This window comes from Rhinoderma darwinii, chromosome 3 (genome assembly GCF_050947455.1).
Source record: "Rhinoderma darwinii isolate aRhiDar2 chromosome 3, aRhiDar2.hap1, whole genome shotgun sequence".
Lineage (NCBI taxonomy): Eukaryota > Metazoa > Chordata > Amphibia > Anura > Rhinodermatidae > Rhinoderma > Rhinoderma darwinii.
The window spans coordinates 215068208-215085428 of NC_134689.1; the positions used below are offsets into that span (position 1 = coordinate 215068208).

At 35.0% G+C, this 17221-nt stretch overlaps 1 protein-coding gene across 1 annotated transcript in view; it reads right to left on the reverse strand.

The window, feature by feature from the left end:
• The window catches only part of SEMA3A (semaphorin 3A), a 239240-nt gene that overhangs the window by 18039 nt on the left and 203980 nt on the right, over window positions 1-17221 (reverse strand). The window contains exons 14-15 of the mRNA XM_075857367.1: window positions 5323-5480; window positions 2038-2105 (exon numbers count right to left, since the gene is read on the reverse strand). Of these exons, the coding sequence (XP_075713482.1) occupies window positions 2038-2105; window positions 5323-5480 (226 nt within the window). The remainder of the gene's footprint in view (window positions 1-2037; window positions 2106-5322; window positions 5481-17221) is intronic.

The window sequence follows — 17221 nt, forward strand, 5'->3', positions numbered from 1 at the left end:
GTTTTTAACATCATGTTGTCTCTCTGTCTGAAAATGAATCTTTCTAAAACTGGGCTCCTTGTGTTTCCACCATCTACCAACCTTCCCAAATCTGATGAATCCATTTCAGCGTGTGGTACTACCATAAATCCTGGGCACTATGTCCATTCTTTCCTTCGGTTATGTTTGATTCAGATCTTTCCTTCACTCTCTATACTCAATCACTTTCACACTTATGCCACTTTCATCTCAAAATCATCTCCAGAATTCACCCTTTTCTTAAGCTCCTTTTGCATGGGATAATGCTTGGATGAATGAACGCTTGTACAATTGCGTGTTTCTGATCATTTGGCTGTTGTAAACAGGGCAGCGATTGTCCAAACAATTGAGTAAATGCTCAGTTGTTGGCTGATCAGATCTTTTCTGCGGCCAGAAAAACGGTCAGTTTTCTGCAGCACATCTTTCTGTGTAAACGAGAGATGTGCTGCCAACAAGATGCAAATGCATGGGGACAGTCGATTGTATACATCCGCATACATTTCGATCATTGCACGGTTTGAATGGAGCGCATGATTGCCAATCGGCATGCTGTATTGTTGATTAGCGCTCGTTAACTGAGCAGAATATCTACTCGTGCAAAATGACCTTTAATGTGGAAACAGAAAAAAAAAATTGCCGCTGTATTTCATTCTTGTCCTGACTACTGTAACTCATTATTAATTGGTCCTCCCCTTACTAAACTCTCCCCTCTCCAATCTATCCGGAATGCAGCAGCCAGGCTCATGTTACTGTCTAACCGCCGCACCAATGCCTCCTCCCTGTGCCAGTCACTGTACTGATTCTTTTATGTGTACTACCCTAGTTTTATAAAAAATGACTGGACCATTGTACAAGACAAGCACTTTTTACATTTTGTGTCACCCTTATTTCCTCATAGATTGTAAGCTCTTGCGTTCAGGGTCCTCGCTCCTTTTGTTTGAATTGCCAATTAGTTTGGTCACTATGTAATATGTGATATTGTCTGTATCCTCTGAGCTGTAAAGTGCTGCAGAATATATTGGCGCTATATAAAGATTTTGATTAATTCTATTATTATTATTATTATTAACAATGTATCAGTGCATCTTTTAAATAAATGGTATACTAAAAAACAAACTAAATCCAAGAACAACAGTCTACTTTAAAAACAGTAATGATATGACAACGATAACAGGATATATTCTTGATGCAGTAAAGCCGGCCATACATAGTGATATCTAATTAATACTTATGATACGTCTCCTTTTCTCCATACCTCTAACACTATTGTGCCATTGCTGCTGTGCCACAGTGTGGTTGTGAGCCTTCTTTTCTCTATAACTAAAGTGAAGGATCGTGAATTTTTGGTTATTTTTCCCCAGTCAGAATCAAGAAATAGATGCCTATAATAGGCTTTAATATCAAATGAAGAATTATATACTGATTTCAGTCATTCTGAATATAATCCAATTGTAAAGAGCTGCATTTTCTACATAGGTAAAAGAATATTTTTATTGTACATTAAAAATTGACTGATATAAGGTTCTGTTCTTACAGGAGCCATGCTGGATATGACTTATGGTCAGTTGAGTTTACGTTTGTTTGTTTTTTTATCTGGATAAAATAAAAGTAGAGCAACATAAACATGATAGGAAATTAAATGTGACAAGTGTGAACATAGCCTAAGTTACTTATTGTGTATAATAATAATAATAATAATAATAATAATAATAATAATAATAATATTAAAAAAAGAACTACAGTTTTGCCACTTTACCTGAAAGTCCATAATGGTCGAAATATAAATGAATAGACCAATGTTAGCAATAGGGACAATCAAAACTACTTTTGAGTTATCACAAATTATAACGCATTTGTCTGCAACCTCTAATTGCTAAATTCCTCAAAACCTTTTTCCTTATACCATACATGACATATAGAGATGCACTAGCGATTATAATAACCAGTCTGTAGCTCTTCTTTACCATAAACAGTATATTAATCTACTCAATATTTTGGTGGACTTATAACTTTACTCACCATGATGTTGTAAATCTGAACAATGCGTCAATGGATCTCCATTTCTGATATCTTGTCTTCTTGTGCGCCTACAATAATTGCCAATAAAAAATTATAATCTGAAAATATATATATATATATGTCATTATTTTGGTTACCTCTCAAAGAGTGTTAGACTTCGTTCACACAGACTTTAATGAGACACACATATACCAAAAGAGTGTTCATTTGGCATATGTCTAGTTGGATTCCTCAGCATATCTTTTTTTATCAACTTTATTGGAAAACTTTGCTTCAAATACAAAAGCATCTTGCAAAAGTTTTATACCACACGGTATACTTTTTTTTTTTTTTTTACAATGGGAGTCAATGACAGGCATATGCAACATTTTGGGATACAGTTGTTCGGACTATACGTCTTACTTTGTGAAGTTTTACTGGTGTACACGGCGGATATGGTGTCTACAGAGCTTTAGTTAAATGACAACTACCTACACTCTACAGTTGAGTGTACCGCAAACCTAATACTATGAAAAAGTTGACCGTAGAGCTACTGTGATGATATTGGTTTGCCTATTCATCCTTGTTTTTTCAGTTACCTAATACTAAACTTAGCGTCGGTCTGATGAAAATATGAAGAAACTTTTGGCACTATTTTAAGGTAAGAGATAATAATGCATATTATGTAGTCAAATAACTGAATTCAAGTGTAATTGCCGAATTTCAAAGGCAACGTTCTTTTAGAAAAACATGTAACTCGACAAGTGCATTTAAGTCATTCCATATTTGATTTAGAAAAGACAGGTCAGAGTTCTATTGTTATCTTTTGTTGTAACAGTTTTTGATCAAGTTTTTTACACATCTAATAGCATGTTGCACTAAAATCAATACATGTTATTCAGAATACGTTTATTGAGAAAGTGTGCGCAGCTTCTTCCAGGGCAATTGGAAATATTGATCTGAGCTAAATCTCAGCCTGAAAACTGCTGACATTTTGTTCAATAAGACAGCGAAGCATTGTTCGAGGCGTATATAATGTTTTCTTGCATTTCTTAGAATACCTGAAGAATTTAAAATGGTCTCATTATCTGTTTAAAGACTCAGAGAATATGGAAACTTTAAGTGAACTTGCAACTTTTCAATCAATGTTCAATTATGATTGTGAAGACCGCAAACTTAATGTACATATATGTTTATGTGTGTATATATATATATAGATATACACATACACACATATAGTATATTAATATACTACTAACCACAATATTAACTTTTATATATATATATTAATATACTTATTATAGAAAGTTAGTATGTAAACATACTTTCAAGATGTATCCAAAAAAAATTTGGCCAAAGTACAGAATTTTACTTACTATACTTTGCCCAATTTTTTTTTCCAAAGACATAGGTTCAGATACATGACCCTTAGTATATATTGCTCAGTTTTCATGTTCATCAGCATTAGCCTCAAAAATACAGTAATATAAATAACCATGTTGCGGAATTATTGTTGCTATATGTATATCCCTTGATTAATAAGGGTTCTCAGATCCACTCCAATCCATTACCCATGCTATTTGGGAGTAGTATTCCACCACTACCTCATGCTATCAAAATGGTGTCAAAAAATTCCCTAATCAATGGCCGAATTGCTGTTTTTTCCACAAACCCCAAAAATGAGTAAAAGTTAATCAATAAATTATATATACCCCAAAATTATGCCAGTAACAATTACAAGTACGTCGACAGGAATGTAAAAAAGTTATGGCTCTTGGAATTCGGTAATAAAAATACTGAAGGCCCAAAATAGGCCAGTCTATAAGGGGTTAATCATATGAACAAATATCCCCTTGCCTCTTGAACTGTATATACAATTTTTAGACTGTTGGCTTGTGCAGGGCTCTTGCTCTCTTACGGGATCTAGCTTACACTGTATTTGCTTATACATATATATATATATATATATATATACACATATATACACATATATATATATACACATATATATATATATATATATATATACTGTATATATACACACACAATTAAATCCATTTTTATCTACATGCATAAAAACTATTTTACTTACTGAATCATTTTTTTTATTATATCTTATGTTTTTTTTAAATATCTAATATTTGTAGAAGTCCATTCATAAACAAAAGCCGAGCACACAAAGCTTTGGCGTAAATGGTAAAAATGTCATTGTAGAAAATGGCTAGAGGATTTGCAAAGTCAGGACACAGCAAAGGGGATTAGTCTGAGAACAGAGCTGTAAATCCGCTTCTAATCATCTCACTCAGCTTCCTGTATACAAAAGTCAAGTATTCTTGGTGTAGAGACACTTGGTTGCATCAGTCATGTCAGCTGTTATAGAGGGATAATCAGTTATTTTCTGCTGGGGATCAAAGTCATTTCATACAAAGGCTGAAAAGGAAGTGCGCTGCGTCTCTTATGCCTCGGAAGGTTGTTTATTGAATAGATTACTTACAGTCTACTATGTGCATGCTAAGAGCAGATTGCACAATTGCACAGAGGTGATTCAATTTGCTCAAGGACATTTTCAATAGAAAGCAATAACATTTAAATTTGAGATCCCATTGCAAATGTGATTGTTTTCTTAAGCAGAGAATTCATTTGTTTTATTAAACTCGGCTGCCCACTCTAACCATCTAATATATGAAAATAAACCACGGGGCACAAGTGGCTTCTCGGGAAAATTCCCCTTCGTTATTTTAAGTCAATCATGTCAAAGAATAGAGCGGAGTAATTATGCCAACCTATATATAGTATTGCCGAAGAATATCAAACAAATGTCATATGTGGAAATTAAGTCAACACATGAGTTTATGAAATATGAGCCACAAAGCATTTTCATGCAGCTAAGTGGTAACTTTGTCTGCGATCAACTGTGGTCTCAGCTCTTTGATATGTAATGAATGAGGGAGCAAAGACTGTTCAAAGGCAGTGATTATGAGTCATTCAATTATATGATAATTAACTAATTCATCTTAGGATGACCTTTTATGATAACGCGTCTTTAACATTGTGCTCCTTTCATAATTCTATTTTTTCCGAGGCTGCTTCGGGACAAATGGACATATGCATGTTTGAGGCATTTCATTTCATGCCATAAAATAAAACTCAGCAGCACATACCATCTGCCCTCTTTGCTTTCTTTCCTATAACACCAAGCAGCCATATGTTATGGAGATTATGACATGTCGGAAGAATGTAAAAGGCGCACAGGGTGTAATACTCTACAGGCTAATACAATAAGCAGTATGTCTTAGAGGTTATCACCTTTTAGCAGTAGGAAAGTAGCGGGAGCATGAAGAACCATCCCAGGCACAATAGGGGTCCCTGGCAAGACAACATTCAGCACATGCTTTTCCATAAACATCACAGCGGTGTAAAGGGATCTGGGAAACTCCCATCGGTGAACCAATGTACAGTTGTTGCTGCAAAATAGACATTTTATTATTAAGAGCAAGATTAGTGGAAGAAATGAAAGTCTTTATTGATGATATATGTTTCCTAAGATTTGCTGGATATAGCAGTTAGAAACTTAGTCTTCTCTTTTTTTTTTTCTTTTTGGTTTACTTTTATGCTTCTGCACTTACTATTACTTAGTAATTGTTCAGTTGAACTTTTTTTTTTGCTTTAAAGAGAATTAAAAAAAACTATACCAATAACCTTAGATTACCAATACCCAATAAATAAAATAAGCATTCTGATTCAGAACAATAATGATTTTAGTTAAAAGGGTGTACCCACTGGTGAGATCCTACGACTGCTGCAGAATTAATATGGTACCTATTCAAATGAATGTGATATTGTACATTGTTGTGATGAGTTCTCTAGAATGGAAGTTGCTCTTTGCAGTACAGTAGTTCTCTGCTCTGGCTAGTGGAGAAGGGATGGAGAGGGGTTGGTAGATGGGACAGCCCCTATAATGTTTTCAACTGCTGCCTCTGCACCCATGTAGCTACAGCCCTGTGGTCAGAAGTACTGTATTTCTATTAACTGCAATACACCAACTGAGTTAATTATACCTAAATTATTTTTGTCTGTACTTTTTCATAATTACTGGAGCATACTGTGGCCATATTGTTTTATACAATGCATGGAAAACTACAGTATACTAGCTATATGGAACGCTACATGGAAAACTACAGTATGCTAGCTATATGGAACACTACATGGAAAACTACAGTATGCTAGCTATATGGAACACTACATGGAAAACTACAGTATACTAGCTCTATGGAACACTACATGGAAAACTACAGTATACTAGCTCTATGGAACACTACATGGAAAACTACAGTATACTAGCTATATGGAGCACTACATGGAAAACTACAGTATAGTAGCTCTATGGAACACTACATGGAAAACTACAGTATGCTAGCTATATGGAACACTACATGGAAAACTACAGTATGCTAGCTCTATGGAACGCTACATGGAAAACTACAGTATACTAGCTATATGGAACACTTCATGGAAAACTACAGTATGCCAACTATATGGAACACTTCATGGAAAACTACAGTATACTAGCTATATGGAACACTTCATGGAAAACTACAGTATACTAGCTATATGGAACACTTCATGGAAAACTACAGTATACTAGCTATATGGAACACTACATGGAAAACTACAGTATACTAGCTCTATGGAACACTACATGGAAAACTACAGTATAGTAGCTCTATGGAACACTACATGGAAAACTACAGTATGCTAGCTATATGGAACACTACATGGAAAACTACAGTATGCTAGCTATATGGAAGAATACATGGAAAACTACAGTATGCTAGCTATATGGAACACTACATGGAAAACGACAGTAAGCTAGCTCTATGGAACACTACATGGAAAACTACAGTATACTAGCTCTATGGAACACTACATGGAAAACTACAGTATACTAGCTATATGGAACACTACATGGAAAACTACAGTATACTAGCTATATGGAACACTACATGGAAAACTACAGTATACTAGCTCTATGGAACACTACATGGAAAACTACAGTATAGTAGCTCTATGGAACACTACATGGAAAACTACAGTATACTAGCTATATGGAACACTATATGGAAAACTACAGTATGCTAGCTATATGGAACACGACATCGAAAACTACAGTATACTAGCTATATGGAACACTTCATGGAAAATTACACTATGCTAGCTATATGGAACACTACATGGAAAACTACAGTATACTAGCTCTATGAAACACTACATGGAAAACTACAGTATACTAGCTCTATGGAACACTACATGGAAAACTACAGTATACTAGCTATATGGAACACTACATGGAAAACTACAGTATGCTAGCTATATGGAACACTACATTGAAAACGACAGTATGCTAGCTATATGGAACACTTCATGGAAAACGACAGTATACTAGCTCTATGGAACACTACATGGAAAACTACAGTATACTAGCTCTATGGAACACTACATGGAAAACTACAGTATACTAGCTATATGGAACACTACATGGAAAACTACAGTATACTAGCTATATGGAACACTACATGGAAAACTACAGTATGCTAGCTATATGGAACACTTCATGGAAAACTACAGTATACTAGCTATATGGAACACTACATGAAAAACTACAGTATACTAGCTATATGGAACACTACATGGAAAACTACAGTATGCTAGCTATATGGAACACTACATGGAAAACTACAGTATGCTAGCTCTATGGAACACTACATGGAAAACTACAGTATACTAGCTATATGGAACACTACATTGAAAACGACAGTATACTAGCTATATGGAACACTACATGGAAAACTACAGTATACTAGCTATATGGAACACTACATGGAAAACTACAGTATGCTAGCTATATGGAACACTACATGGACAACTACAGTATACTAGCCATATGGAACACTACATGGAAAACTACAGTATGCTAGCTATATGGAACACTACATGGATAACTACAGTATGCTAGCTATAAGGAACACTACATGGAAAACTACAGTATACTAGCTATATGGAACACTACATGGAAAACTACAGTATACTAGCTATATGGAACACTACAGTATACAACTATATGGAACACTACATGGAAAACTACAGTATACTAGTTATATGGAACACTACATGGAAAACTACAGTATGCTAGCTATATGGAACACTACATGGAAAACTACAGTATACTAGCTATATGGAACACTACATGGAAAACTACAGTATACTAGCTATATGGAACACTACATGAAAAACTACAGTATGCTAGCTATATGGAACACTACATGGAAAACTACAGTATACTAGCTATATGGAACACTACATGGAAAACTACAGTATGCTAGCTATATGGAACACTACATGGAAAACTACAGTATACTAGCTATATGGAACACTACATTGAAAACGACAGTATACTAGCTATATGGAACACTACATGGAAAACTACAGTATACTAGCTATATGGAACACTACATGGAAAACTACAGTATGTTAGCTATATGGAACACTACATGGACAACTACAGTATACTAGCTCTATGGAACACTACATGGAAAACTACAGTATGCTAGCTCTATGGAACACTACATGGAAAACTACAGTATACTAGCTATATGGAACACTACATTGAAAACGACAGTATACTAGCTATATGGAACACTACATGGAAAACTACAGTATACTAGCTATATGGAACACTACATGGAAAACTACAGTATGCTAGCTATATGGAACACTACATGGACAACTACAGTATACTAGCCATATGGAACACTACATGGAAAACTACAGTATGCTAGCTATATGGAACACTACATGGATAACTACAGTATGCTAGCTATAAGGAACACTACATGGAAAACTACAGTATACTAGCTATATGGAACACTACATGGAAAACTACAGTATACTAGCTATATGGAACACTACAGTATACAACTATATGGAACACTACATGGAAAACTACAGTATACTAGTTATATGGAACACTACATGGAAAACTACAGTATGCTAGCTATATGGAACACTACATGGAAAACTACAGTATACTAGCTATATGGAACACTACATGGAAAACTACAGTATACTAGCTATATGGAACACTACATGAAAAACTACAGTATGCTAGCTATATGGAACACTACATGGAAAACTACAGTATACTAGCTATATGGAACACTACATGGAAAACTACAGTATGCTAGCTATATGGAACACTACATGGAAAACTACAGTATACTAGCTATATGGAACACTACATGGAAAACTACAGTATACTAGCTCTATAGAACACTACATGGAAAACTACAGTATGCTAGCTATATGGAACACTACATGGAAAACGACAGTATGCTAGCTATATGGAAGAATACATGGAAAACTACAGTAAGCTAGCTATATGGAACACTACATGGAAAACGACAGTATACTAGCTCTATGGAACACTACATGGAAAACTACAGTATACTAGCTCTATGGAACACTACATGGAAAACTACAGTATACTAGCTATATGGAACACTACATGGAAAACTACAGTATACTAGCTATATGGAACACTACATGGAAAACTACAGTATACTAGCTCTATAGAACACTACATGGAAAACTACAGTATACTAGCTATATGGAACACTACATGGAAAACTACAGTATGCTAGCTATATGGAAGAATACATGGAAAACTACAGTATACTAGTAATATAGAACACTTCATGGAAAACTATTATATACTAGCTATATGGAACACTACATGGAAAACTACAGTTTACTAGCTATATGGAACACTACATGAAAAACTACAGTATACTAGCTATATGGAATACTACATGGAAAACTACAGTATGCTAGCTATATGGAACACTACATGGAAAACTACAGTATGCTAGCTCTATGGAACACTACATGGAAAACTACAGTATACTAGCTATATGGAACACTACATTGAAAACGACAGTATACTAGCTATATGGAACACTACATGGAAAACTACAGTATACTAGCTATATGGAACACTACATGGAAAACTACAGTATGTTAGCTATATGGAACACTACATGGACAACTACAGTATACTAGCCATATGGAACACTACATGGAAAACTACAGTATGCTAGCTATATGGAACACTACATGGATAACTACAGTATGCTAGCTATAAGGAACACTACATGGAAAACTACAGTATACTAGCTATATGGAACACTACATGGAAAACTACAGTATACTAGCTATATGGAACACTACAGTATACAACTATATGGAACACTACATGGAAAACTACAGTATACTAGTTATATGGAACACTACATGGAAAACTACAGTATGCTAGCTATATGGAACACTACATGGAAAACTACAGTATACTAGCTATATGGAACACTACATGGAAAACTACAGTATACTAGCTATATGGAACACTACATGAAAAACTACAGTATGCTAGCTATATGGAACACTACATGGAAAACTACAGTATACTAGCTATATGGAACACTACATGGAAAACTACAGTATGCTAGCTATATGGAACACTACATGGAAAACTACAGTATACTAGCTCTATAGAACACTACATGGAAAACTACAGTATACTAGCTATATGGAACACTATATGGAAAACTACAGTATGCTAGCTATATGGAAGAATACATGGAAAACTACAGTATACTAGCTATATGGAACACTACATGAAAAACTACAGTATACTAGCTATATGGAACACTACATGGAAAACTACAGTATGCTAGCTATATGGAACACTACATGGAAAACTACAGTATGCAAGCTCTATGGAACACTACATGGAAAACTACAGTATACTAGCTATATGGAACACTACATTGAAAACGACAGTATACTAGCTATATGGAACACTACATGGAAAACTACAGTATACTAGCTATATGGAACACTACATGGAAAACTACAGTATGCTAGCTATATGGAACACTACATGGACAACTACAGTATACTAGCCATATGGAACACTACATGGAAAACTACAGTATGCTAGCTATATGGAACACTACATGGATAACTACAGTATGCTAGCTATAAGGAACACTACATGGAAAACTACAGTATACTAGCTATATGGAACACTACATGGAAAACTACAGTATACTAGCTATATGGAACACTACAGTATACAACTATATGGAACACTACATGGAAAACTACAGTATACTAGCTATATGGAACACTACAGTATACAACTATATGGAACAGTACATGGAAAACTACAGTATACTAGCTATATGGAACACTACATGGAAAACTACAGTATGCTAGCTATATGGAACACTACATGGAAAACTACAGTATACTAGCTATATGGAACACTACATGGAAAACTACAGTATACTAGCTCTATAGAACACTACATGGAAAACTACAGTATGCTAGCTATATGGAACACTACATGGAAAACGACAGTATGCTAGCTATATGGAAGAATACATGGAAAACTACAGTAAGCTAGCTATATGGAACACTACATGGAAAACGACAGTATACTAGCTCTATGGAACACTACATGGAAAACTACAGTATACTAGCTCTATGGAACACTACATGGAAAACTACAGTATACTAGCTATATGGAACACTACATGGAAAACTACAGTATACTAGCTATATGGAACACTACATGGAAAACTACAGTATACTAGCTCTATAGAACACTACATGGAAAACTACAGTATACTAGCTATATGGAACACTACATGGAAAACTACAGTATGCTAGCTATATGGAAGAATACATGGAAAACTACAGTATGCTAGCTATATGGAACACTACATGGAAAACTACAGTATGCTAGCTCTATGGAACACTACATGGAAAACTACAGTATACTAGCTATATGGAACACTACATGGAAAACTACAGTATGCTAGCTATATGGAACACTACATGGAAAACTACAGTATGCTAGCTATATGGAACACTACATGGAAAACTACAGTATGCTAGCTCTATGGAACACTACATGGAAAACTACAGTATACTAGCTATATGGAACACTTCATGGAAAACTACAGTATGCCAACTATATGGAACACTTCATGGAAAACTACAGTATACTAGCTATATGGAACACTTCATGGAAAACTACAGTATACTAGCTATATGGAACACTTCATGGAAAACTACAGTATACTAGCTATATGGAACACTACATGGAAAACTACAGTATACTAGCTCTATGGAACACTACATGGAAAACTACAGTATAGTAGCTCTATGGAACACTACATGGAAAACTACAGTATGCTAGCTATATGGAACACTACATGGAAAACTACAGTATGCTAGCTATATGGAAGAATACATGGAAAACTACAGTATGCTAGCTATATGGAACACTACATGGAAAACGACAGTAAGCTAGCTCTATGGAACACTACATGGAAAACTACAGTATACTAGCTCTATGGAACACTACATGGAAAACTACAGTATACTAGCTATATGGAACACTACATGGAAAACTACAGTATACTAGCTATATGGAACACTACATGGAAAACTACAGTATACTAGCTCTATGGAACACTACATGGAAAACTACAGTATAGTAGCTCTATGGAACACTACATGGAAAACTACAGTATACTAGCTATATGGAACACTATATGGAAAACTACAGTATGCTAGCTATATGGAACACTACATCGAAAACTACAGTATACTAGCTATATGGAACACTTCATGGAAAATTACACTATGCTAGCTATATGGAACACTACATGGAAAACTACAGTATACTAGCTCTATGAAACACTACATGGAAAACTACAGTATACTAGCTCTATGGAACACTACATGGAAAACTACAGTATACTAGCTATATGGAACACTACATGGAAAACTACAGTATGCTAGCTATATGGAACACTACATTGAAAACGACAGTATGCTAGCTATATGGAACACTTCATGGAAAACGACAGTATACTAGCTCTATGGAACACTACATGGAAAACTACAGTATACTAGCTCTATGGAACACTACATGGAAAACTACAGTATACTAGCTATATGGAACACTACATGGAAAACTACAGTATACTAGCTATATGGAACACTACATGGAAAACTACAGTATGCTAGCTATATGGAACACTTCATGGAAAACTACAGTATACTAGCTATATGGAACACTACATGAAAAACTACAGTATACTAGCTATATGGAACACTACATGGAAAACTACAGTATGCTAGCTATATGGAACACTACATGGAAAACTACAGTATGCTAGCTCTATGGAACACTACATGGAAAACTACAGTATACTAGCTATATGGAACACTACATTGAAAACGACAGTATACTAGCTATATGGAACACTACATGGAAAACTACAGTATACTAGCTATATGGAACACTACATGGAAAACTACAGTATGCTAGCTATATGGAACACTACATGGACAACTACAGTATACTAGCCATATGGAACACTACATGGAAAACTACAGTATGCTAGCTATATGGAACACTACATGGATAACTACAGTATGCTAGCTATAAGGAACACTACATGGAAAACTACAGTATACTAGCTATATGGAACACTACATGGAAAACTACAGTATACTAGCTATATGGAACACTACAGTATACAACTATATGGAACACTACATGGAAAACTACAGTATACTAGTTATATGGAACACTACATGGAAAACTACAGTATGCTAGCTATATGGAACACTACATGGAAAACTACAGTATACTAGCTATATGGAACACTACATGGAAAACTACAGTATACTAGCTATATGGAACACTACATGAAAAACTACAGTATGCTAGCTATATGGAACACTACATGGAAAACTACAGTATACTAGCTATATGGAACACTACATGGAAAACTACAGTATGCTAGCTATATGGAACACTACATGGAAAACTACAGTATACTAGCTATATGGAACACTACATGGAAAACTACAGTATACTAGCTCTATAGAACACTACATGGAAAACTACAGTATGCTAGCTATATGGAACACTACATGGAAAACGACAGTATGCTAGCTATATGGAAGAATACATGGAAAACTACAGTAAGCTAGCTATATGGAACACTACATGGAAAACGACAGTATACTAGCTCTATGGAACACTACATGGAAAACTACAGTATACTAGCTCTATGGAACACTACATGGAAAACTACAGTATACTAGCTATATGGAACACTACATGGAAAACTACAGTATACTAGCTATATGGAACACTACATGGAAAACTACAGTATACTAGCTCTATAGAACACTACATGGAAAACTACAGTATACTAGCTATATGGAACACTACATGGAAAACTACAGTATGCTAGCTATATGGAAGAATACATGGAAAACTACAGTATACTAGTAATATAGAACACTTCATGGAAAACTATTATATACTAGCTATATGGAACACTACATGGAAAACTACAGTTTACTAGCTATATGGAACACTACATGAAAAACTACAGTATACTAGCTATATGGAATACTACATGGAAAACTACAGTATGCTAGCTATATGGAACACTACATGGAAAACTACAGTATGCTAGCTCTATGGAACACTACATGGAAAACTACAGTATACTAGCTATATGGAACACTACATTGAAAACGACAGTATACTAGCTATATGGAACACTACATGGAAAACTACAGTATACTAGCTATATGGAACACTACATGGAAAACTACAGTATGTTAGCTATATGGAACACTACATGGATAACTACAGTATGCTAGCTATAAGGAACACTACATGGAAAACTACAGTATACTAGCTATATGGAACACTACATGGAAAACTACAGTATACTAGCTATATGGAACACTACAGTATACAACTATATGGAACACTACATGGAAAACTACAGTATACTAGTTATATGGAACACTACATGGAAAACTACAGTATGCTAGCTATATGGAACACTACATGGAAAACTACAGTATACTAGCTATATGGAACACTACATGGAAAACTACAGTATACTAGCTATATGGAACACTACATGAAAAACTACAGTATGCTAGCTATATGGAACACTACATGGAAAACTACAGTATACTAGCTATATGGAACACTACATGGAAAACTACAGTATGCTAGCTATATGGAACACTACATGGAAAACTACAGTATACTAGCTCTATAGAACACTACATGGAAAACTACAGTATACTAGCTATATGGAACACTATATGGAAAACTACAGTATGCTAGCTATATGGAAGAATACATGGAAAACTACAGTATACTAGCTATATGGAACACTACATGAAAAACTACAGTATACTAGCTATATGGAACACTACATGGAAAACTACAGTATGCTAGCTATATGGAACACTACATGGAAAACTACAGTATGCAAGCTCTATGGAACACTACATGGAAAACTACAGTATACTAGCTATATGGAACACTACATTGAAAACGACAGTATACTAGCTATATGGAACACTACATGGAAAACTACAGTATACTAGCTATATGGAACACTACATGGAAAACTACAGTATGCTAGCTATATGGAACACTACATGGACAACTACAGTATACTAGCCATATGGAACACTACATGGAAAACTACAGTATGCTAGCTATATGGAACACTACATGGATAACTACAGTATGCTAGCTATAAGGAACACTACATGGAAAACTACAGTATACTAGCTATATGGAACACTACATGGAAAACTACAGTATACTAGCTATATGGAACACTACAGTATACAACTATATGGAACACTACATGGAAAACTACAGTATACTAGCTATATGGAACACTACAGTATACAACTATATGGAACAGTACATGGAAAACTACAGTATACTAGCTATATGGAACACTACATGGAAAACTACAGTATGCTAGCTATATGGAACACTACATGGAAAACTACAGTATACTAGCTATATGGAACACTACATGGAAAACTACAGTATACTAGCTCTATAGAACACTACATGGAAAACTACAGTATGCTAGCTATATGGAACACTACATGGAAAACGACAGTATGCTAGCTATATGGAAGAATACATGGAAAACTACAGTAAGCTAGCTATATGGAACACTACATGGAAAACGACAGTATACTAGCTCTATGGAACACTACATGGAAAACTACAGTATACTAGCTCTATGGAACACTACATGGAAAACTACAGTATACTAGCTATATGGAACACTACATGGAAAACTACAGTATACTAGCTATATGGAACACTACATGGAAAACTACAGTATACTAGCTCTATAGAACACTACATGGAAAACTACAGTATACTAGCTATATGGAACACTACATGGAAAACTACAGTATGCTAGCTATATGGAAGAATACATGGAAAACTACAGTATACTAGTAATATAGAACACTTCATGGAAAACTATTATATACTAGCTATATGGAACACTACATGGAAAACTACAGTATACTAGCTATATGGAACACTACATGAAAAACTACAGTATACTAGCTATATGGAATACTACATGGAAAACTACAGTATGCTAGCTATATGGAACACTACATGGAAAACTACAGTATGCTAGCTCTATGGAACACTACATGGAAAACTACAGTATACTAGCTATATGGAACACTACATTGAAAACGACAGTATACTAGCTATATGGAACACTACATGGAAAACTACAGTATACTAGCTATATGGAACACTACATGGAAAACTACAGTATGTTAGCTATATGGAACACTACATGGACAACTACAGTATACTAGCCATATGGAACACTACATGGAAAACTACAGTATGCTAGCTATATGGAACACTACATGGATAACTACAGTATGCTAGCTATAAGGAACACTACATGGAAAACTACAGTATACTAGCTATATGGAACACTACATGGAAAACTACAGTATACTAGCTATATGGAACACTACAGTATACAACTATATGGAACACTACATGGAAAACTACAGTATACTAGTTATATGGAACACTACATGGAAAACTACAGTATGCTAGCTATATGGAACACTACATGGAAAACTACAGTATACTAGCTATATGGAACACTACATGGAAAACTACAGTATACTAGCTATATGGAACACTACATGAAAAACTACAGTATGCTAGCTATATGGAACA